At 47.8% G+C, this 23,959-nt stretch overlaps 4 protein-coding genes across 6 annotated transcripts; 2 read left to right on the top strand and 2 right to left on the bottom strand.

Annotated features, from left to right (window-relative positions):
• Positions 1-427: 427 nt before the first annotated feature.
• On the top strand, positions 428-17,544 carry LOC143357975 (homeodomain-only protein). 3 transcript variants are annotated; one of them, XM_076794744.1, is made up of 3 exons: positions 428-576; positions 15,902-16,089; positions 16,663-17,544. In XM_076794744.1, the coding sequence occupies exons 2-3, from the start codon at positions 15,907-15,909 to the stop codon at positions 16,732-16,734; spliced, it is 255 nt and encodes an 84-aa protein (XP_076650859.1). In that variant the 5' UTR covers positions 428-576; positions 15,902-15,906; the 3' UTR covers positions 16,735-17,544. The 3 variants fall into 3 exon arrangements, with proteins under 3 accessions (XP_076650859.1, XP_076650858.1, XP_076650857.1); XM_076794743.1 differs by lacking the exon at positions 428-576 and adding an exon at positions 13,492-14,026; XM_076794742.1 differs by lacking the exon at positions 428-576 and adding an exon at positions 13,571-14,030 and having other exon boundaries at positions 15,906-16,089.
• LOC143357649 (cilia- and flagella-associated protein 61) lies at positions 5,591-11,916 on the top strand (the record flags this gene model as incomplete). The annotated part of the gene is given in 18 exon segments (XM_076794171.1): positions 5,591-5,931; positions 6,579-6,705; positions 6,950-7,332; positions 7,375-7,580; positions 7,897-8,147; positions 8,208-8,487; positions 8,812-9,082; positions 9,155-9,349; positions 9,463-9,585; positions 9,780-10,161; positions 10,228-10,435; positions 10,502-10,738; positions 10,741-10,955; positions 11,023-11,127; positions 11,272-11,349; positions 11,418-11,534; positions 11,593-11,658; positions 11,728-11,916. Coding segments are annotated over 18 exon segments (3,774 nt in total), but the record flags the coding sequence as incomplete, so codon positions are not given.
• Positions 17,052-19,468, bottom strand: Dhod (dihydroorotate dehydrogenase 2). Its single transcript, XM_076794736.1, has 2 exons — positions 18,603-19,468; positions 17,052-18,523 (listed from the first exon to the last, which is right to left on the bottom strand). The coding sequence occupies exons 1-2, from the start codon at positions 18,952-18,954 to the stop codon at positions 17,703-17,705; spliced, it is 1,173 nt and encodes a 390-aa protein (XP_076650851.1). The 5' UTR covers positions 18,955-19,468; the 3' UTR covers positions 17,052-17,702.
• A 2,455-nt stretch (positions 19,469-21,923) lies between these two features.
• Positions 21,924-23,936, bottom strand: LOC143357966 (odorant receptor 10-like). The gene is made up of 4 exons (XM_076794730.1): positions 23,610-23,936; positions 22,945-23,422; positions 22,637-22,867; positions 21,924-22,559 (listed from the first exon to the last, which is right to left on the bottom strand). The coding sequence occupies exons 1-4, from the start codon at positions 23,847-23,849 to the stop codon at positions 22,219-22,221; spliced, it is 1,290 nt and encodes a 429-aa protein (XP_076650845.1). The 5' UTR covers positions 23,850-23,936; the 3' UTR covers positions 21,924-22,218.
• Positions 23,937-23,959: the final 23 nt, after the last annotated feature.

Raw genomic sequence — 23,959 nt, 5'->3', positions numbered from 1 at the left:
GACCACGCAACAACACCATGCTCGAACAGCCTGTGCAAGTATCGAGATTCGAGAATTGTCGAGTTTTCAGATCGGCAGGATCGACGGTAAACCTGCGGGAGATAGTTCCGAGGCGGTTCGCTTGCAGGCTGCGTTGCACTATGATAACCAGTTATCAAAGTTAACGCTGGGCAGCACGCGAACGAGCGAGCAAGCGAAAACGAGCAGCTGGAAATTCGGCGTTGATAAACAGCGGCGCGAGGAGAAAGCAGGATGTAGACGACGCGACGACGACGACGACGCCGACGCCGACGCCGCGATAGACAATTTTCGTTCGCTTCCCATTTTTCGATAACGGGCCGAACAGGCAGGCGAGTAGCTCACACGTCAGGTATACACTTTCCCCTACCTCCCACCTTCACCGTCACGACTCTCTTTCGCGTTGCAGCTGCAGGCCGCCGCCGATTCGCTTCATCTTCGAAAGTCCGCCGGCTGATCGCAGTTCCCAGTCTAGCGCGCACCGTCGTCGAGCGAGGGTGTTGCACCGTTTCACCGAGACACCTTCTACATCGGATCGAAACCTCGAAGCAGCAACAGGTAAGCCTTCGCTATTCTCCTCGCAACCCTCCACCACTGACCGCTAACAGAATGACCGATCGATGCCTCGACTTTGCCACGATCGCGATAAGCCTGTCCATTCAACGGCGAAACTTGGAAACCTCCGCGAAAATTACAACACTCTGGAAGCGTAATGCGGCGAGGATGAGGCAACTCGAAACGCATATTTAATATCGAGCGTATGTTAACGCGATCGCTGTGCACAGTGGTTGCACGCTGTTGCATTCGAGCCTGCATCTGAATCTCTCCTTACTGCGTTCTTAACACGTCCAAAACAGTTGCACTACGATTTCTTACTTGTCTTAGACGGATCTTTATGCAAAATAAAATATTTCTGTATTTGTTGTGGGAAGAAGAGAATGCGATTTTTTCTTTTTTGCATATTTCTTCCAGATGCATCAAATCTAGATTAGAACTTATTCGACTCGAAAGAGAGTTTATCACCGTGCGAAGAGAGTGATGCACGCAGGATGCAACACCGGTGCAGTTTTATGTTTCCTGTTGCCGTCTCGTTGTTCCGCGCGGCACTATGCTTCACGACAATGCCGAAATCCACTCTACTTTTCCGTGAAAAGCCCGTGGAAAATCGCGCACGGTTGTCGCTCGATTGTTTGCCCGTGGATCGAAGCGGTTTCGACGCTAATTTCGCTAATCCCGTTAACGAGCCGCGATACCTTCGCCGGTCAGATAACAGGACGATAATGGTATTCAAACAATAGCTGATTAGCGCGAGCACACGACCCGTTGTGCAAGATTGCTCGCGGTTTTTGCGACGCAGCAAAGAAGTGGAACAGATCGGAGGTGTACTTTGAGCGCTGTCACGACAACCGAGTAGCGAGAGTCAAGGATTGTCGCGGAGCCAATCCGTTGCCAAGAGAAAAGAGAAAACATTTTTCTCTCTTCGAACGAGGCTCGGCCGTCTCGAGCCTTCTATTTCTGTTGTTTCGCGATCATGGCCACGGAAGAAACTAAATTCGACCACCAAGCCATTCCGTACGAGCTGCACCGACCTAATTTTTACAATTCGTTCCAGTAACGAGATACGTATCGTCGAAGTTGCGCATTGAATATGTATATGCTGCTTCTAATACCAAGGTCCCAGGTACCTAGGTATTTGCAATTTGTTTTTAAAGTCTGTTCAAACGATTATTATGATTGACAAACGATGAAATTGTTTGACTGTCACTACCACGAAACTACGCGTTGAAACCGTAAAGTATAATGTTACCGAACATCGTAGAACATTTTAGAGAGGAAACGGATGTTTCCTTACACATCACAGGTAGCTAAATCGCGCAGATGTTTGTTGTTTGTAGAATAGCTGCCTAATGAATCACTCTAGAGACTCGCGGTTTACACGCGTCACGAAACATACGCGAACACGCTTGCGACCGGTTCGCTACACAGCGGTTCTGGGAAATAAATCGTCGCAGCTCGTCCGCGAGGGTGACATAATTGAATTCAGTCGGCGGAATTTCTACCGTGTGTTGCGCGATCGAGGAAACGAACAATACCGTGTTCCGATGGATTAGCTCTGATTTCCGCGCGGCGAGGACTGTGGGATTGCGGGAACCCGGGTAAAAGTAAAAGTAAAGGAACAAGGAGCCGCCGCGTTTCGCAAGTCGGATATTCGTACGGTGTTCGATTCTGACGTAACGCGCCGCGAGTGGTCGAGAGTTCGTTCGATCTACGTATATCGGATCGACGGGATTCGTTAAATTTCCGGTCGATTTAGCTGGTCAAACAGACTCGAAGAACTCCGAAGGGGAGCGCAACCGGAGAAAACACTTTGCGGCTTGAGTTATCAATAAGAGCTCGTTGTTCGCACGAGCCAGCGTTCCTTCCGCGTCCGATCGCGTCTCGTCTCGTCTCGTTTCGTTTCGTCTTGTCTTGTCTGGTCTCTTCGCGGCGATCTCACGATCCCACGTAATCGGCCGACGGATCTCCGGCGAGTTAATTAGAAACTTCTGGCTCGGATCGTTCCCGGCTCGAGCGGGAAACCCTTCTCTCCGCCTTGGGAACCGTAATCGATCGGTTCTCGCGCGCTTTTCGTCTCCAGTTTCACTTAATTGCCTCGCAGGAACCGCAGACCCGCAACGCCCGTAACGCTCGCGAAACGTTCGACTGTTCTTTTCGTTGCGATTTTCGCCGCGCAGGAACGAGAACAATGGACGAACTGTTGCTCGAAAGATACTTCCGCGGAGAACCGTTTAGACTTAGACCTTTGGGTTCGCAGGTGCAGAGCGTAGAGAATAGAATGCAGCCTCGTTTATACGAATCAATTAATGCTCTTAGGTTGTCGCATATGAAATATCGGACTTGTCACGGTAGCGTTAAACAAACCTTCGAAGCAATGTAGTCAACATATTTTTTCGACGAATTGTAAACGTCTTGCTTCTTCATTTTACACGACTGTCACGTACAGTTTTTAGCTTCCTAGGTGTGCGAGATTTTGGAAGCTCTCAGGAGATCACTGACCACTCATAGCATTTCAGAAGGTCCTCGTTGGGTCACTGACCACTATTTCAAATGGTCATTTGTACTGTGCGGTCACTGACCACTATTTCAAATGGTCATTGTGCTGTGCGTGGTCACTGACCGCTGCGATCTTTTTCGAGTGGGTGTCCTAGAACTGGTGAAACAAGAAATTTAAGGGTTCCGCGAGCTCTGTCGAGTTCGTAGGGAGGAACTTGGGACAACGAATACTTTCTCGACACAGTGTACGTGCGAACAACGTAGGCCGTTTCTCGGCGCTCGAATATACCCGTGGAACAGAGCATGAAAGAGGTTGTTCGGAGCGGTATCGGGCTAATCGGGCCTATCTCCCAACAAGTTGTACAGACCGGATTGCCAAAACGTTCACTCGTGCCAGCTCGCGTTCCCGTTTCGCGTCTCGTGACGGCGAGCGGCGTTGCATGACGCGGATCATTAAAGATTCTCGGAAACGCGGCGAGCAGACCTCGAACCTCGAATCCCACATATACTTGTTCTCCCCTGCGGGCACACACGGCGACCGGGGAGAGAACGAGCATAGGATGGAAATTAGAATAACAACGAAACGTAGAAGGTGGTCCCTCGCGGCGCAAAAGTGCATAGCTCGAGGGACGATTGCATTATCGGTTGTTCGCGCGCACGTGTTCACCGCGTTGCACGCACTGCGCGGTACTGTACGCACCGCGCTCCACCGTAAATAGCTTCCGCGATATGTGTTGCGGCATGCCGCAAAAGAAAAACCATCGCGACGATCGTGACACGCCGTTCGTTCGCACCCCCGACATTTCCGCGAGCCATAGTCGTCCAAAGAGTAATCGCCGTGCCGGCCGACGCGCTGCAAACCCGGATGTTGCCGCGTCGTTCCGCTTCCAACCGGCGCGGCGATTCCTATAAGAAATAATCGACCGGCTGCGCCATTAATTAACACGTTAAACTCTCCGCTCGGACCACGCTCGTTACACGCTGCTACACTTATTTTTGCCCCTTCTGTCGATAATCAAAATTCTCTGGGACACTCTACGACGTTGCACTCTGTAGTTTCAACGCATATTTTTATGGCTCGAATGAAAAAAGAGTAATTGCAATTTAGTAGAAAGAAAGAAATAGAATTTAGTAGACATTAAAAGAAGTTCAGAATGTCGGTATGATATTTTGAACCTAATAAGATTTATTAGGTTTATTTTGCATAAAAATCCCCAGTCTACGGATAATAATTGTTCCCATTGTTCACGATAAAACCAGACGCAAAGCGTGCAGCTTTTTTGAGGAGCAAATTGACGTAGTCGTGGCGTGAAATGATCGTTAAAGAGTCGTGCTTAGTTCGGATAGCTCCAGGTGCAGTCGCCGGACGATTCTGTTCCTCGACGAAGCTCCGGGTGCTTCGCAGAGAGAATCTGCGCAGCGAAACACGAGCCCAAAGGCGATTCGCCGGTGAAGAAAGGCGAGGGGGAAAGGGAGGGGAATCACCGCGGAGCGAGAACGCGAAGCAATTACTTTGCCCCTCCGGTTTAAATCGTTCGAGGAGTTTCGTTATTACCTTTTTTGCGGGCGTTAAAGTCGGTCGCCTCGTCGGGCCCATACGTATACCTAGAGCCGCGATTTTTCCCACGGTCGGAATACCCGACTACACTCCTGGGTAATTCGATCGTGCGTTTCCCTCGGATCGATCTCTCGCGATCGAGCGTTTGCATCCGGCGGCTCGCCGCACCTTGCTTCATCGATCATCCGTTTCCACCGCTAATCTCCGGCAAACTCTGGACCGATTGTTAAAAGAGCGAGCCGGATAGATCACCGTTTTCCTCGGAGCTGGATCACAGAGACGATCGCGCAACACTCTCGAGAAGATTGCGGATTGACGCTTGTGATCGGGCTGGTGCGGCCGTGGACCAACGCTGCGCTTATGCTGAATCGATTTTCGATCGTATGCAACGTTACGTCGATCCTGTAACTTGTCTCGATACGTTTTTAATGCGTCTGAATCGTTCGTTGTCTGATGCGTTGAGACAATTATGGAATCGATTAAAAAAAAAGAAAAAATCGGGCAGCCATTTCGAAGGAGAAGTTTCAATTTTCAAATCTACAATGGATTCGGGTACGAACAGAGTTCTTCCGTTTTCGTGGAAACGCTTGAATTTGTTGGAGCTTAAAAGACGGGAAATGAGCGTGGGTAATTTAAAATTTTGAATATCAGCAATTTTTAAGAAAGTTTCAAGCGTCCGGTGATTTATGGAGGAGAGTGTACGCGTATAAAACTAAACAAAGTTATCGCTCCATTTGTCTCGCTGCGATTGAGCAGTCTAGCCGCGCGCATTATCTCGTGACGGATTCGGACGCAAACAAGTGAGACGACCGGTATACGTCACTTGGGATCATTGATGAATTGAAAAGAGTCACGGATCGGGGTTCCCGCGACACATTTCAGTTCATTGGATCTCTCCGAGTAAGAAGACATGTGGCTCGGCGATCCCGAGGCAAATTTCACCGGACACAACGATGACCGGCACCCGCTGCCGGCCATCGTGGGCGTCAGGAGGATGGAGCACGAAGATCTGACGTTCATCGAGAAGTTCTCGTGTCCGTCGACGTGCAGCGTATTCGGCGACGTAGACCTCGGACGTATCTAGTGCCTATCCAATGCCTATCCGATCGAATAATCAACCAGACGGCTGGTTGCCACCGAGATCACAGGAAACGTTGCGTTTCCAGCGAGGCGAGCTGTCTGTCGGTGGTCCAGTGGAACGAGAAACACGACCTCGTCTCGGGCATGTGTCTGTGCAATTATCCTAATGTGCCGGCGGTGACTCCGGAGGACTGGCCGTGCTGGCTACAAACGCTATACGGGTAAACCGCGAGACCGCATGCGAGTATTGCTCGAAGAACGACCAAATTGCTTTATCCGATACGTTGGCATTCGGCGATAACACTAATAAGTGCACAGCTAAAAGATTTCCTACCCAAATTGCAACAAACTGGGGTGAAATAGAAATTTATTTCCTTTCCGAGTAGCTTCAAAATAATATAACAGTATTTTTCTTTACTGATTACACCTACCGATTTGCATAAAATCCGCAGTCTACTAATAATCGCTTGGAATGTCGATTCGAAACGCCAGCGTCTGCAATAGTGGTTCCTTTGTGCAACGCGTTTAAAAAGCTTCGGCCGATCTTTATGCAAATATACTCGTATGCGCGAGCTCTCCGGGGATCAAGGTCAGGTCTCGGGGCGTCTCACCTACGCTCGCCGCAAAAAGGGTTGGGAAGATGACGGAAAGAAACGCGCTGTTCGTGCACTTCCTCGCGTGGGACCACCGGTACACCGGCCGTTTCTTCGAGAAGCTCATGACCGGGTTGTTCAACGTCGCCCCGCATCTGCTGCACGTGATGCTCGTGCAACCTCCGCGGACTATACTAGGTGACCCTCTCGAACGAATCGAATAGATTCCGACGACGAACAGTCAGCGGAAAACTGTTCTCGCTGACCTGTTCCAGAGGACGTGTTCGAGAACCAGATGACCAAAATTCAGCCCAAGTGCCTGTTGAACTGGTGCCCGTCGCAGTCGTTGCTCGTGGCCTTCAGGAACGCCACGGTACACAGGCAGAGGATCCGGAGGGTCGTGTGAGTAACCTTGGCCCTTCGATTGATCCGTCTGCAGAAAGCTCGATCAGCCAACTTCATCGGAAAGCGCCAAAAAAGTCACAACGATCAACAAAATTAATCCTAATACAATTCTAGAAATAATCTGACCTCCTGTAACTTTGAAATGTTCCTCGGAGTCAGTACCGACGTTAAAGTTCCTTTTTGTCATTTTGTAACTGCTGGACGAATCTCACAATTCGATCGCACCGTAACTGCATAAACTCGGAGCAGAGAGGAGGACAACGATATAGTGATCCCGCTGATCGACGCCGAGTCTACTTTGCTGAAGGAGCGCTACGGGGAGTACTACGTCAGCGAGATGGTTCGCTACCCGAACGATTTCCGGCATCTGATCGTCTCCGAGGACAAGGGGGGCCTGGCCACCGGCGTGATGTTCCTCAGCAATCGGGTAGACGTGGACATGCTCAACGAGAACTTCGAGCTGGCCCTGTACAACGGCCTGAGGAAGCCCCACAAGCACGACATAATCCCTGACGAAAGCTTCGAGCCCGCCAGCAAAACCTTCTGCTCCGTTTTCACCGAGAAGCCTGTGGAAGCACTGTACAGTCCGCAGGGAACACTTGAAAATTTAAGACCCAACCTTCAAATTTAATCTCCTCCGCTGTATCTGCCATGTTTCCTGCGCAGCGAAGACGAGCTTCCGACTTCTTTGGATAGAAGCACGGTGGACTTTGGAGAAGTTGCAGGAAGTAGTTCCTCCAGTTCGTATGCCTACGATGTCGATACAGCGAAAAAGTCAGAGTCTGCTGCTAATTACGATGATAATTATCGAGCGTTTTTCCGGTGGAGCATGCTGGTGCACGGAATAATGGACTCTACAGACACTATTCCCCGTGAGTTTTCGTTGGACCGATTCCGATTCGAGAAGGCACAACTTGAAATAGTAGAATAATTTTAACAGTTGAAAGGTATCGATATCTCCAACACGTTGAAATTATTCAAGAGAGAACGGAATGGTCATTTGTACTATGTGGTCACTGACCACTATTGCAAATGGTTATTGTACTGTGTGGTCACTGACCACTATTTCAAGTGGTCACTGACCGCTGAAACACCTGAAACAAGAACTTCAAGGGAGAACGGAATGCCTGTCTGGCTCCTGTCTCTTGTAATCTAATTATAACCGAAATTGCTTGTACAAAAAAAAAGGAAAGGGCGTATCGAGAGATACGGTGCAAGAGAAAACGGAAGACATAGAGATCCAGCTGCCCCCGCAACCGATCTATCAAGGCCAGCCTAACGCATTCGTCGTCGAGGTGTTCGCGATCGATGATCAGGTGGAACAACGATGCTGCACGATTTTCCTCGAGGCTGCGTTCGAGTGCTTCCCAGGCATGGATTACTGCACGATCCTGGTGCCCTCCGATCATCCGGAGCTCTCCTTCCTCAGGAACTTCGTGGTACGATTTTCTATCCACCGATGAATGTCTGCGATTCTTTTAACGTTGGAAATCGTTTAGAGAGTGCCGGTCAAGTGTAACAGAGATTTTCCGATGGCCCTGTACGTAACGCATCGAGCTGCTCTTCTGGGAGACATCAGGACGCGTTGGGCAGGTCCTCAGGATCGGGATGATGTTGAGACGCTGTTGCAGAAGATCCCGAAAGCGCAGACCATTTTGGAGGATTTCGACGAGGCAGTTAAGAAGGGGAGATCGGATTTGTTCTGCTATGTATTTACCTGGAACGACAGGATCGTCGGTGTGGCGATCTTCTGGTATTTGGAATCGATATTTAGCGATCGCTAGACTGCGGATTTTATGCGTTTACCGTGCCGACAAATGTTCGCGTTGCTCGATCAGCGTGGAGAAGGACGTGACGTACATCAGAAGGCGTTTCCACGTGGAGGATTACATCTCGACGAAGGACGTGGCCGCGGATGCGTACGGCTGCATCATGCACTTCGTCCTGATGCCGATCTTCGCCATTCATCTGCGCCATTTCTTCTGGGAACTCAGCCGCCAGAGTGGCCTGATCGTTTTCTACTATCGCCTAACTCCAACCTCGATGAGCGCTCTGGTACATAGAACCCTAAAAAAAAAAACGATTCATTCTACCTTCCTTAAGATCTCTGTGTAAAATCCGGATTTCAGACGCGCTCGCAGCCTCTGCCGATTTGTCTGAACTCGATGGTCCACGTGCAGCCTCGAAGAAGGATCGAGTACAGATTCCGAGGTCTCGTGGAAACCGATCAGCCGAAAACCGTGAGCGAACCATTCTCGCTGTTCATGACGACTCCGAGAATGCTGAGCGACACCAGTTTGGTGCACGACACGAAGATAGTGGTGATAGGAGCCTCGGACTGCGGCGTGGCTCTTCTAGAACATCTAGCTTTCGGGTAACGGAAGACAGAGGACCGAGAAGTCTCGGTAAGCTGTGATCAGAGTCTGGAAAATCAGGAAATTTCCAGGGCCCCGCACGATTCGACTCGGTACGCTAACGTCACGCTGATATCGCCGCGCGGGCTGCCTTTCGAAAATGAACGGAGCTCCGCGGTTGCAAGCATGATTCCCTTTCACGGCCGCTATTGCCACGAGCATCGTCGTTTGGTCGCCGCGCGTACTTGGATCAACGTCGTCTACGGCACCGTGGTTGAGGTTAACAGGTAGATCCTGCCTCGAGAAATTACTGCCAACGCCGAGTACCGGCGGCGAAGTTGTAGAAATCGCGCTGCCTTGATACGTGGACATGCTTCAACTTCGTCGTTGCGATCTTCAGGAAAGAGAAGCACGTGACGGTGATGAATCGAGGAAACATCACGTACGACTACCTGGTGGTCACCTGCGGCCTACAGTACCAGAAGCCGCAGTTCCAGGAGGAGTTGGACATGATCAAAAGAGGGTAAAGAGCATAGTGAGAACTAGACTGCGGGTGTTATGCATTTCTGAGAAAAATGGTTTGGTCGAGTACAAAACCGTGGAGACGTAAGAAAGATCGAATTTGATTTACAAACCCTCGAATCGAGACGACTACGAGTTGGTCACTGACTAATTAACTCGTTCCATTTCACACGAATATCCTGAATAATCGAAGTGAACTATGTATTTCACCAATTTTCTCGCACCTCTTGCGGACAGAGAATGGAAAGAGCAAGAGACGCCCTGGAATTGCCTGGCGATCAACGACGACACGCAAGCGGTCACTTGCCTCGAGAAGATTCGCCTGTTGACCAAAAACTTCGAAGACGAAAGTGAGACGACTCGATTCCTTCTTCTTCGTCTTCTTCTGCTTCGTAAACCATGGCTGAAACTGCGAACTCTTTCAGAGACGATCGTCCTCTACGGGCGCAGCATCGACTGTTACTGCGCACTCCAGGGTCTCCTCGAATCTGGTATGGACGGCTCCTGGATCACTTTGATCGAGCCGCCGATGCACCCGTGCGATTCCCACAAAAGTGTCTTCTTTAACGACTGCGAGGTACGAAATCGAAGTACGCGAGGATATAATCGGTTTCCCCGAAGATACTGACTCGAGCCGTTCAAGGTGCATGCTGTGGCGATGACTCATATCTTGGACAGCGGTGTGAGCCTTCTTCAGGAATGGGAGATCATCGACTGGTACTTGCATGACTCGACAAAAGGAGGGATGATAGAGGCACTGGTCCTGCGGTCGAAGGGCAGTATTAAGATAGTGCGATGCGACGCTCTGATTGCGTTTCACGAGAAGACTATCGACCCGAAGATATTTTTGGGTGACCGAAGCAGTCTTTGAACGAAGTACCGACTATGCCGGCAATTTCTTCATAGATGCGTTTCAGCGTTCTGCAAGGCTGGCTTGATGTACGACGGCATGCTGGTGATAGACTCCGAGTTCCGGACCAACGATCCGTTCGTATTCGCAGCCGGGAACAGCACCAAGTACAGCCGGAAGTTCTACGCGGCGTCCTGGGAGCACAGATACTACAACAGCGTGGAAATTGGCGAGAGAGTTAGTACAGCGGAGCACACTATTTCGCCGCATACTAACGCAATTCGCTTGCGAAGCTGGCGAAGATGCTGCGATCGATAATCGTCAAGCAACAAAGATACGGCGAGAAGGCCGTTAAGCCGTGCAAGCGCAAGAAATACTTCCCTTTCTCGTCGTTCCGTGCACCGAACATCGTGGCTTGCACTCTGCCCGGCGGATATCGGTACCTGCACGTCCGCAAACCCGGCAAGATCCCGATGAGCAAACATCCGAATCCGCTCGACACCTCCGTGAGTTATCGCGACGTCCTCTCGACCGACCGGGTCGCACCAGTCGTTTCGTGCGAACGATTTCGTGAACGATCTCGTTTAGGGCACGGAAATGGTCACTGGAAGCTGCGACTCCGAGATCGGCTACTTTCGCCTACGGTTGGACCGCTATGACATTGTGGAGACGATCACTTGCTTCAGCAGAGAGGTAGAAGCTAGATCCTCATAATCCTTCCGTTGATAAGACAAATAAGAAAGAAAGGGTACTTGGGTACCTGTTTCCAACTTGCCGAGTTGAGGAATCCTTAATGTAATTCGTGTCCTTCAGTCTATCGTTGAAGTACCTTTCCAGGATTTCGAGGTCCACCAGATGATCCGACTGTACGGGAAGCACGAGAGCCTGCTGAACGAATTGAAAACGCGGTTTCAAGTAAGCGAACGTCCCGTCGATCTCTGTATCGTCTTCGGGTGCGTCTTCATGATATTCCGATGCGTCAGGATTCGTTGATCTCGGACTTCTTCGCGTACTTCCGGGAACCGTGGGCAACGGCGCTGTTCATCGACCGATTCGACTGCCTCCGGATGGAAAACCGGGCGACCCTTTTATCGAAAACGGTAAACACAAAGAGTATTCGCAGAGATATCAGCGAACATTGAAACGTTCTCGTGACAGGCGGTGCCCGGCGAGTCGTTGATCGAGGACTGCATTCGCGCTTTGAAGAAGACCAACTGGAAATCAGTAAGTTACCGGAACCATGCGAATCTCCTCTAACCCTTACTTACACGGTCGATCGCAACGCGTCTGCAGATGGAGGTTGCCGATCGTCGACGAATCGTCGCGAAGTACGCGGGATCGGTGTACCATCAACGTTTGGAGGAGAGCCTGCTGAAGTTCCTGCAGTTCTCCGAAGAGGATGCACCAGTTTACTGCACGCCTGGCAAGCTGCAGGAGTTGTACGCCGACCTGGAGGACAGTCCCCTGTACACGGACGTGTGATCCGGATCGTGTCACGCTTTCTCGAGCAACGAAAACGCGAAATAAACGACAACAACGCGATCCGATCCGTCTTTTCCACGTGATTTCTGCGATTTTCTCCGGTTCTGCGGGAAACTTTGTGGAAAACGGGGATATACGTCGCGTGTCCGAGGAAACCGCGAACACGAGCGCCGATCTTGTTACGGCTCGGCGCCGATCTTGTTCTGTCACCGACGGCGAGGCTTAGCCGATCGGAAGCAGTTCGTCCCCGATCGCCTGCGCTCGTCCGCGTTCGCGGCTACTTTTATTTGCATGCGATCCGATCTGTAGGTCAAGTTTAACATTCCACGAAGCTGCCCCGCAAAGGCGGCTCAAGGCGGACGCCCACGCGGCCGCACGCGCAAAGACAACAAACACCGCGCCACAGAAATGTCACGGTTAACGCGGAACCGATCCTCCTTACTGCCTTTGGCTTATCAGGCACGCTGCACCGTCGCGATCGGCCTCTCGTTGCGCAAGAAGACGATCGCTCTAAAGCAGTGGCAACAACAGACCACAGTCATTTATTCCTTTGTCCCAAAGGAGAATGGAAAAACCAACAAGCTCGAAGTTGCACTCAATCTGTCGTTTATTGTCTTGACCGGTTCAAAAGCCAGTCTCTTCTACATCCACAGCTCTTGTTCGACTAACAAACGCTGTGAACAAGCTACACAGCTTATAATATTAGGTTGTTGCATATGAAATGTCTTGTAGAATGCAAATGTTACGAAGCGTTTCGATCAAGAAATACTAACTATTACAAACTTCGAGTGGAATATATCTTAACCCTTTGCACTCGAAGCTGTATTGACTCCAAAACGAAACATTTTTTCCGATCTAGAATATTTTCCTTCTATATATATTTTTTCATGTTATCCATACGAAAATGGTGTAATTTGCTCGTACAATACTGAAGTGTTTAGTGATTTATTAAATACAAACAAATTTAATAAAGTACAAAATATTTTGAATAATGATACGGCAATTTTCAGTGGCGCCTTAGAGTCGCCATTCGAGTGCTAAGGGTTAAAAGGTACAAAGCGAATCTCTAAGGTTCTATCCTCAGTTTCTATTGGGATATCTAGTTTTGCTTTTCAGTCAGCCTTATTGCACATGCAACAACCTGATAGCTTCAATTTGTACCTAACAGGAATTTCGTCTTTTAGCGTTGGATAGCAACCGGAGGGCAATACCTTCGCTAGGAAACGTGAAGGGCCTGCGACGGTAGATCGCGAGAACCGGCGGTGCTTACTCGGTCTGAGCGTAAATTCAACCCGAGGAGAGAACGAGCTCGGCCGGCTTTCTATTCGGCTCGGCGATTTCGTCTGTTTTCTTTCGCGAGATCTAGAGATTTATCGCCGCGCATAAACGAGCGGTCTACCCTTCGCGAGGATCTCTCCCCCCCCCCCCCTACGGGCTCGAGCAAATTATAACGACGGCCGTAACTCTTGACGCACGCGTTACGATCCGTTTCAATTTGCCAAAGAAGCGAATCAATCGCAATTTACGCCCACGCGTGGCGCGCCGCGAACGACTCGGCTTGTTTATCGCGTTCCACGGGCTGTACAAAGGAGCGAGGAACACGGCTGTACATAGTTGCATTCGTATCGGAGCATACTAAACAGAGAAAGGGGGGCGCGTCGCGATTACGGCGGTGACTTAGAAAGCGGCCAAATATCTTTGCTCTTAATCGGCCGGTGATTCAGAAGCGGAAGCGGCCCCGTATAATTAACCATTTTGGCAAGCGATTCGGCGGGAAGTCGCGTCAAAGATTCGCGCACTTGCCCCCCACCCACCCCCCTCAAGGCTGATCTTCTCCCACGTGTACGCATCGATTTACATTTTTACATTATTACCTGTGCGACGCGGGGATCGCACGGTATCAGTCGCCAGTGGACCTCGCGCGGAGAAACTCCCGATCTTATCGCGCTGGGACGACATCCGCTCGACACGATGAGCAGTCCGAGACCGATCACCTCGTACTTCTACGAGAGAAAGTGCTACCTGTGCGAACGACGCACCGTTTACCCCGAGAACCCTCCACCGCCGAAGAGAACGCCGCGGAGGGTCACGTTCACGTTCGCCGAGCCGAGTAAGTGCGACAAAGTCATCCCGGAGGATCCGGAACAGAATCGGATCCTCTTACAGCACTGGTCATTCTCCATTCACTTCGCATTCGGAGATCACGGGGAAAATAAACGACGGCGGCTGTCATTCCACGCCCTTCCGTTTCGTTTCGACTCGAAAAATCGCGGGGAAAAGAGACGCGTACGCCTCGTCTCGGGCGCTGCCAGCTCCGTTATTTACGTTGTCGTGGAATCGGGGATTTGAATCGTGTCCAAAAGCGCGGAGACCCTGAGCCCGGGTCAATGTCGCGCTATTCTGGTCACTGGTTCGCGCCGCCATTAAACCCGAGAGCCCGAGGACGTCGGTTCCTCGTGGCTGAAACGCGAGCGAATCTGCAAATAACGATTCGCGGGCTGCCAACGGTGTTCAACTTCGACGGGTTTGCTTTCACTCGTTATTGGCAGCTTGGAGACCGCGCTGACAGCTCGAACCGAGCTTCCGGATAAAGAAAGTCCTTACGCGTTTAACGTTGATCGATAGATCGATCAATCTACCTCTGAGTCTCCCCGAGTCCCCAAAGTGTTAGCCATTTGCACTCGAGTGTCTCCTCTAAGACACCACAAGAATTACATTTGACACGATTACATTACTGTCTTCGTGTTCCATAAATAGTTGAACAAAAATGTCATATGTAACGAAAATATTCTAGATCAGATAAAATGTCTGAATCCCGCAGGCAAAACAGCTTCGATCGCAAAAGGGTTAGTTAACGACGCTCCCGGCCTGATTAGCCGGGCGACCGTCGATCTCGTGCGTAACTCGTGCGATTCTCAATTGCGTAATTACGCGCGTTATTATACAACTATTACGATCAGCACGCCTCCGCAGCATAAGTCGCCGCTGATAATGGGAGTAGCACTTATGTAACGAATGTCAGTTTACCGGGCCGTCGAGTCTCACGCCTTTATGGCGGAGCGGCGCGCGTTCCTCCGCCGTAAAAGGGAATATCCGAGACCCATATTCGCGGCACGTCGCGCTGATTCACGGGTCTTTTGTCGCGGCAAATGCCGCGGCTTCGCGACACCTCGCCGGCAGGCAAATCGACACGCTTTTCTTTCGAATTCGCCTTTTCTTTCAACACCTGTTCACGTGATAGATCTGAGCTCGAAGACTCGATACCAATTCGAAGCCCGGTCTCGCATATTTAAACATCACGTCTAACATTTTTTGAAACTGCTTCGGATCTCATCTTTTCCACCTTTTGCCCAATATTGAGTCACCCGTGCCGGAAGTGTTGGGACTTAGCAGCTGCTTTGAATCTCATCTTTTCCACCTTTTGGCCAATATTGAGTCACCCGTGCCGGAAGTGTTGGGACTTAGCAGCTGCTTTGAATCTCATCTTTTCCACTTCTTGCCCAATATTGAGTCACCCGTGCCGGAAGTGTTGGGACTTAGCAGCTGCTTTGAATCTCATCTTTTCCGCCTTTTGCCCAATATTGAGTCACCCGTGCCGGAAGTGTTGGGACTTAGCAGCTGTTTTGAATCTCATCTTTTCCACCTTTTGCCCAATATTGAGTCACCCGTGCCGGAAGTGTTGGGACTTAGCAGCTGTTTTGAATCTCATCTTTTCCGCCTTTTGCCCAATATTGAGTCACCCGTGCCGGAAGTGTTGGGACTTAGCAGCTGTTTTGAATCTCATCTTTTCCACCTTTTGCCCAATATTGAGTCACCCGTGCCGGAAGTGTTGGGACCTAGCAGCTGCTTTGAATCTCATCTTTTCCGCCTTTTGCCCAATATTGAGTCACCCGTGCCGGAAGTGTTGGGACTTAGAAATTTGCAGCGACTTTGCTGGGCAGCAGTGACCGTCGGGAAGTAACGGAAGCTTATATTTTGTTCGCAGGAAGAATGCTGAAATCGGCCTCGCCGCAGTACCCCAGCAGGGGTGGATCGGATATCAAGGTGATTCGCCTGACGGCTGATCAGGAAGCTGTTCTTCAGGAGCAGTTCAATCGATGGCCGAGAGCACCGCACACGGCGGATGTCGTCCTACTCGCAGCCGAAACAGGACTCTCGGAAGCCGATGTTGAGGTTCCTATTCTTCTCCTCTTTCTTTCGAACACGGACGCTGCTTTTGCCAATTCCTTCGGATCGTACACGGGCCACGTTTTCCAAGTCCTTGGACGTGATTTGCATCGGAAAGTTTACGCTTATTTAATCACAGCGGTACCTGGACCCGCTTGGACCCATTCTCGTTTTTCTTTCTGAATACACCTCGGACTGCACATCCTTGGCACACAAGTCGACCATCTTTCTATCCAACTTGATATAAACACGACTAGAACGAGTCGCCATGTTCTCCTCGTAAACAACAATAAGTAGACTGAATCAAATAAAATATCTTTCTTCTTTCAATTACCTTATTAAGCTGAAACTAATACACCGATGTCTTTAAATCTTTTTAGTATATATGTCCACTACTTTAAATTGATAATAAGTAAGCTGCTTAAGCTCGTATACCGACTATATCGACAGAATAAAAGAGGAGAACGTGTGAACATCCTGTATACTTACAAAAGCAATGCTACTGCGTGTCCGGATTATAATGAACCCACTGTCTGAATGTTAATCCATTCACTTATTAATGTTTTCCGTTTGTTCCAGGCCTGGTACGCGATTCGTCTGGCTCAATGGAGGAAGGAGCAGGGCCTGGGTGGAAACCTGTGTCTGCAATGATGCCCGGCGTCGCGACTCAACGTTATCGTACCCGTGTACCTGAAATCTTTAATTCGTATACGAACCGCGCGAACCGACAACGATTTATTCTTTTTGCTTACAGCTTAAAAGCGACCGTACTTTGCGTAGTAGAGATCTGTAACGCCAGTTTCGCGACTGTCGCGAGACGGCGAGGAAAACCGGCCGACGCGACAATTTTATTTATGTTAATTTTTAGAGCGAAGCGTTCGCCAGAGACGGTACCAAAAGCGACGCGACGTTGCAATAGTCGTAGTTTGTTAACAGCTTCTTCTCCTTTAACTTTATCTTCGCCGTTGTATCTATTGTGATCGCGATCGGGTTTCAAGATCCCTTCGCGATTCGATCCGGGCGGTTGCAATGGACAATCGAATAATGTAATTAAAACTATTGTATGTAACCTTGCGGAGATGACATTACCAGCGAGTATTAATCATAGCGGTACGCGTTACTTGACGTATAACCCGGTTAATTACGTTACGCCGGCGGAACAGGAACCATAATCGTTCAGATTGCGGATCTCGATGCACTGATAAAACAAGCGATATAAAGATACCCAATATTTTCATATATATTCTTCGAGGAAAATCTTTTGGTCGATTACTAATTCCGTTGACGTTTTTAAAATGAGAGATCGCGTAGAGATTCACAGTCTAATGATTACACGTCGATGCTTCTGGATAGTTGTACTAATACGACGGGTGTACAAGAGCACACGGACAGAGAGACACGTTTATATAACCCAGTTACTCGAATAAGTGTTACAAAAATGTTCTGCTGAAACAATAGAAATTGTTTTATTATTCCTATCGTCCGTATATACATAACAATCTCGTAACTTCTATAAATATAGTAACATCTGTCGCCTTTATAAAGTAAAGGCAATTTAAAATACAATCGGACCAACGTGTAACTGTAAAAAGAAACATTGAAAAATTGTTTAGCACAATTCAGCGGACATTATCTTTGCCGACCGCTTCTTTTATGGACGCTAGGCCGTCTTTTGCGAGCATTTCGTTTAATTCTCGCTTGATCTTTGTCACTATCGGTGGTCCTAGGTACGCGAACGACGTGTACAGTTGGACCAGAGACGCGCCGGCTTTGATTTTGTCGTAAGCATCCGCTCCAGTGAAAATTCCACCAACGCCGATGATAGGAACGCTCCCATTGGTTCTGTTGTACATGTCCGAGATCATCGCGGTCGACATATCGGTCAGAGGAGCTCCGCTGAGTCCTCCATCCTCCTCTTGCAACGTACTTTTTAGATTGTTCCGCGTGACCGTGGTATTGCACAGTATCAGACCATCCACTTTAGTTTGCTTCCTGAGTATTACATCAGCGACGTCCTGCCTCTCAGACTCGGACAAGTCCGGAGCAAGCTTTAACAACAACGGCTGTTTGCTCTCTATTTCCAGCCTAACTTCGTTTATTCTTGTTAACAATTGCTCCAAATCCTTCTTGCTCTGCAAGGATCTCAAGCCAGGCGTGTTTGGACTGGAGACATTAATTACAAAGTAATCGGCAACATCTGAGAACTTCTTAATGCCGTCTATGTAGTCCTGAGCCGCATCTTGCATTGTCTTGTTCTTGCCTAGGTTTACTCCAACAATACCGTGGAAGTCTTTATTTTCTTTGAGCTTTTTTAATCGGTGCCACACAGTATCGTGACCCTCGCTGTTAAAGCCGTATCTGTTTACAACAGCATTGTCTTCTACTAGTCTGAACACTCTTGGTTTCGGATTGCCAGACTGTGGCTTTGGAGTAACCGATCCTGAAACATAGTTAAATATGTTAAATGAAAGATACTGGTGGCAATAGTAGTTGAAAAGAGGGCCCTTAAGGTGTGTTACCTATTTCTACGAAGCTAAAACCTATCCTGTGTAGGCCTTCTACAGCTTCTGCTTGCTTGTCGAATCCAGCAGCCATCCCTATGGGGTTGTTAAACTGCATACCCCATACATTCATCTCAAGAGAAGCTGGATCTTTTATGGTCTGCTTGCCTACAAGACCCCACTTCAGCATCTTAATGGCAGCATTGTGAGCCAATTCTGGGTCTATCAGTCGAATCAACGGTGCAGCATATCTATTGTAAAACTTCTCATTCCTCTGGTACATACATATACCACCAAACAAAGTTAGAGCTGTGCTGGTCACTGTCAACAGTGACTTGAGCTTATCTTTGCCACTTAATCTTCGAGCCATTATTAAATATAAGAGGCGTATCAGTTAAATAACTACAGTTTTCTTCTTGGAGAAAGTATCTAAAACTATCGCTAAGGTTATGTGCGATCGTTTTCACAAACGATTAATAAATACGTCATAATGATTAAACTATTACGAGTACATTGATGTTACATCCTTAAATAACATTTTGATAACGATTTTATTGAAGTATGTATTGTTAATTTAATCATACACGATCGCATGGCGACTATTTTCTTAAATGCTATAGCCACCTATATATTTAGCTGATAAAAGACACGTTCAATTGATAGCCTTTGTTATAAATGGAGGCGACAGATTGTAAAAGAACTGATTTCTCATGATGTTTATGAATGTTTTACTATTGTATGATGTGCTGTTTATGTCATTGTATCGTGCTAAATTAAATAAATATTTTATATCATATTCTATCGTTTATTTCTTTCATTTCCTTGTTCCTTTCAAGCGCAAAAAATTGATATACTTGTGTAGCGCCATCTGCGATAATACTTTGAAGATCGTAGACAATGAACAAATGCCAGCTGATTGTCTATCTCTCTCCCTCTATCGAGAAATGCATATAACTATCCTTGTCCAATAATTAATTCGGATCTAAATCTACCAAACATTGTTGTAGAAGAATTACCAGATACTCATTTTGGTTCTTCAAATTTTGGCTCTGCAAATAATAATTAATTCAATCCAGAAAGTTTATTATTTAGTGAGGTTCTACTCAATTATTTCAGATTATCTTAGGACAGGCTTTTACTTAATTTTACTAAAGTTCTATAAAAATCGAAGGGTTGCTTTACATTCTTCGATTACAAATGTTTATAAGTTACCACTGGGAGGAGAGTTACATTGTCATGTTCAATTTCCCTACACTGTTTATACGGTGGCGACAGTGGCGCCATCTACGGTGGCGAGTTTGTAAACTAATTTTCCCTATCTTCTCCGTGTGTAAGACAAGGACAGAGCTAGTGTGCGACAAGGACAGAGAACGCGACACCCGTGCCACCTACTTTTCTGCAGCGCTTCGAATCCCCTAATATGTATCAGGCAAACACGACGAGCAAGGAGGTATCCGAAGAGGTGTCCGACGGGACACTATAATTTCCATCAAATCGATGGAAAATTCATTAATAACTCGCTATCCGGTAATTGTTTATAAACACTTGCAATCGGATATTGTAGAATGGACCTTCAGTTACTTTCACATTGCATTTCCGATCGGAGTTTGAGCGTTGTTAAATAATTATTAACAATGTTCAAAATTCCTGTCCAAAATAGCTTATTAAAAATTTAGCACTATTCGGACCAAAAAATTAATTCCTAATTTTGCAGACATAATTTATAAAGATTTATGATGGGAGAATGTAGAATGGACCTTTAGCAACGTTCTTGTACCCACTTCGCACAGATTCTGTGTCGAATTAATTAGTTATTAATAATGTCAGGAGGGTCTTTCCCTTTCGCCTAATACCCGTAATGTGTAAGACAAGGAGAGTCATCTGTGCGACAAGGATAGAGAGAGAGAGAGATTCAAATAGTGCCACCTACTCTGAAAGTGGCCTCATGGGCTCCTGATACCTACGCACTACTTTAGAACATTTACAAATTCCACGTTGTTCAACAGGAATTTATAAATATTTGTGGACGGAGTATGTGGAGTGAAACTTTAACAACATTCACACGTAGCTTTTAATCAGGTTCTGTTCTGAATTAAGTAGTTATTAATAATTATTCTAAGCCATGTTCTAAGATAACCTCAAATAATTTGACAGGTGCCCAGTGAATTATTAACTTTTTCTTCTCTACCGATTTAATTATTTAACTTTTGCGATTAAAGACCTTAGAGCGAAGTCTTAACTACATTCCAGTTACTGTTTTGCAGTGGATACGTTCCCATTCAATTAGTTATTAACTATTTTCGAAGAGGCCTCCTTGTCTCGCTGCCGTGCTCTCCTTGTCTTACGCATTGCGGGCATTAGGGAAAGGCACAGGCCCTCCAGAAATTGTTAATAACTATTTGATTAGACTCCGAACGCGTGCAAAAATGTTACAGTAATATCACTGAAGGTTCCATCTAGCTTCTTCAATCATAAATATTCATAAATTATGTCCATAAAGTTAACAATTAATTTTTCAGTCTGATAAGGGCTAAATTTTTATAAGCTGATTGGTACAAGGGTTTCGAAAATTGTTAATAATTATTTAATGACGCACAATATCCGATGGGAAATGCAATGTGAAAGTCGCTGGAAGTCCATTCTAGAACATCCGATTGCAAATGTTTATAAACAATTACCGGGTAGCGACTTATTAACGAATTATTTATCGATTCCATGGATTAGAGCAAGTTCCGACTTGGATACCTCTTCGGATACCTCCTTGCTCGTCGTGTTTGCCTAATACATACCAGGGGATTCGAAGCGCCGCAGAAAAGTAGGTGGCACGGGTGTCGCGTTCTCTGTCCTTGTCGCACACTATCTCTGTCCTTGTCTTACACATGGAGAACATAGGGAAAATTAGTTCACAAACTCGCCGCCGTAGATGGCGCCACCGTCGCGCCACTGTCGACAGGTTCTGCGGCGCTCAAGCTTAAATTCATACCTGTCGCGCCACCTATGAGAAGTGTGCGGAAACAAATCGGCAAGGAGCTTGGGCGTTCTGCCACAGATGTCTCGTAGATTCGCGATAAGGTAGAGTGACTACGTTATCGAGAAAAAATGCGAAATAAAGCCAAAAACTTGAAGCACATTTCTGGCGTCCGAATTCATAATATCGATAATACAGCGCAAAAAATGTGACAAGTTTAATCACAGACTTAGGATCCGTCGGATCAATACCAAGACGGATCTTAAGTCTGTGTCTGAAGGCTATGATGGAAATTATACCGCAGTTTCCGTTTCTGCTGACTCAGAAAAAGTCACGTGACTATCCCGGGTCCTTAAATTTGCAAAGAATAAATAATAATTAAACGTTCCCTGAGTTTCTAACATGGTACGGCCCGAAAATCGTGCAACTATTTGCATTACCAGTATGCAGTGTATTTTTATATATCGTTATATTTCATAGAATTTACTACGACAACCCTTCCCATATGTATAGTACAAACTACTAACTTTGATCTTCGACAGAAAAGTACACTGCACTTGCCAGTTTCGTCGAGTTCTCGAAGTAATCGTTTCCCAATGTTTGCAACTTCGTGTTCCCAATAAATTAAGCTGCTTCCTTACCGTGTGCGAAACATGTATAATTGTCTTACTCGGTGACCATCAGTCGGAGAACCGACAGATAGGACATCGAGGTCTTCAGAATGCTCATGTAGGTCTCCAGGTTCACGACAAAAAACTTGCCAGCCTTTAGCTGAACGGGAGTCCGGGTCTCCATGATGACGAATATGATGTTCCTTGAAAGAATACAAGGCGCGTGGTGCCAATCGCTGCAGTAGGCCATGTATCCGACGCCGCCGAATTGGTTCTTCGAGTACTCGCCCACGTAACTGTACGCGAATGTTTGCGTCAACAGGGTACTCATCGCTATGAACGATTTGATCACCACCACGGTGTTGTGAACTTGCAAAGACAGGATCAACTGGAATCCTGGGAACAACGGTATTGACGGTACAATTAATTAAATTAATACAGACCCAATTATACTCGCGAAAGTAACTTATCACCGGTCACGCAGATGAGTAAGCAACTCGAGAGCAATTGCAGGAGCAGAACGTATCCGATCGTGTCGTTCAGGTGATCGGCCAGTACCAACAGGTGATGATGCCTCCTGACCAGCTCGTTGAAGCGTCTCGCACTGTTCTTTCCTTCGTCGAGGAATCTACTGAAGTCCAGCTTGAGCACCTCCACTTGTCCGCACAGGTGAAAAACGATGCCGAAGAACAAGCTATCGCTGCCTATCCACCGGACGACTCGTTTAAGAATCTTTTTGGCAACGAGTACAAACGAACAAAATGGTAGAACGAATCGGTACCGAGGTTTCCAGCCGCTATCGTCAGCAATAGAACGTACTCGCCGATGAAGACCCAGCTATACATGTACCCTGGCATGTGCAGAAGCTCCAGAGTGAGAGCGCTGGGCATGGGGTAGTTCAGCTCACCTTCTTCCGTTTCGTTATAACTCTCCATGGTGTCATCCCTTCCGACAAACATGGGGGCCACGCAACACACCGTCGCGCTGAAGTATATGAAGAACAGCATGTTCGCGGACGCCATTCTTCCCATGTGCGCGTGCCGTTTCACGATGGCTCGTCTCTCGTCGTCTCGCAGATCTTGGTAATCTTTCACGGCCGAGACGAAGTTGGCGATCAAGCCCGAAGGACGAAACCGGAAACAAGCTACCTTCGAGATCGCGAGCAGGCCGCACGAGCCTATCACGAAGGTGTCCAGGTTCTTCTCCGGATTCCCGTCGCTCAGGCAGAACTCCATTTGCAAGATCAGAACCGTCAGCAACTGCACAGGCGGCGACGCGAATCAACACACTTTTTAACCGATTAATATGTCTAACTCTTAAAACATCTATTATAATTTTAATTCATTTATTTTAAGGCGGAAGTTTGGAGAATCCCAAAACATCAAATCTCAAGACTAATCGGAGAAACGGGCGACTGTGCTGGATGGAAAAGGTGACGTTGCTCACCAGAAGCACGAGGGCGATGACGGACTTTGCACCGGTTTTGAAATTGTAGTCCTGAAGGGGCCAGGTTCCCACGGGCCACGAGACGATCTTCAGCGGAACCATCTCGTAGGAGAAGTCCTTGTCCTCTGGTTGCTTCATCCTCGCGGATCGTAGGGACAAGACAACGGCACCGTTCCGTTCCCGGTGATCGCGCTTCTTCGACTTCGACGTGCTCGCGACGATACGTCGCGGCTTCTGCATTTATGTTTTATGCAGTGATAATCGCGTAAACGCTAGCCGCCAGCTGCGCGCTGCCAATTTTGTTACTTCACGAGAGAGGGGTTGCATACCGCGGACCTATCCCTTTATTA

Source organism: Halictus rubicundus, chromosome 10 (assembly GCF_050948215.1).
Source record: "Halictus rubicundus isolate RS-2024b chromosome 10, iyHalRubi1_principal, whole genome shotgun sequence".
In the NCBI taxonomy this organism is placed as follows: Eukaryota; Metazoa; Arthropoda; class Insecta; order Hymenoptera; family Halictidae; genus Halictus; species Halictus rubicundus.
This window is presented reverse-complemented; position numbering and strand designations above follow the sequence as displayed.

Coding starts and splice junctions, on each gene's coding strand:
- LOC143357966 (XM_076794730.1), bottom strand. CDS start 23,849: ATGCAGAAGCCGCGACGTATCGTCGCGAGCACGTCGAAGTCGAAGAAG. Junction 23,423..23,609: donor TCATCGCCCTCGTGCTTCTG/GTGAGCAACGTC, acceptor CCGCCTGTGCAG/TTGCTGACGGTTCTGATCTT. Junction 22,868..22,944: donor GATAGCGGCTGGAAACCTCG/GTACCGATTCGT, acceptor TCCGGTGGATAG/GCAGCGATAGCTTGTTCTTC.
- Dhod (XM_076794736.1), bottom strand. CDS start 18,954: ATGGCTCGAAGATTAAGTGGCAAAGATAAGCTCAAGTCACTGTTGACA. Junction 18,524..18,602: donor TTTTAGCTTCGTAGAAATAG/GTAACACACCTT, acceptor ACTATGTTTCAG/GATCGGTTACTCCAAAGCCA.
- LOC143357975 (XM_076794743.1), top strand. CDS start 13,888: ATGAGCAGTCCGAGACCGATCACCTCGTACTTCTACGAGAGAAAGTGC. Junction 14,027..15,901: donor GTTCACGTTCGCCGAGCCGA/GTAAGTGCGACA, acceptor TTTTGTTCGCAG/GAAGAATGCTGAAATCGGCC. Junction 16,090..16,662: donor TCTCGGAAGCCGATGTTGAG/GTTCCTATTCTT, acceptor CGTTTGTTCCAG/GCCTGGTACGCGATTCGTCT.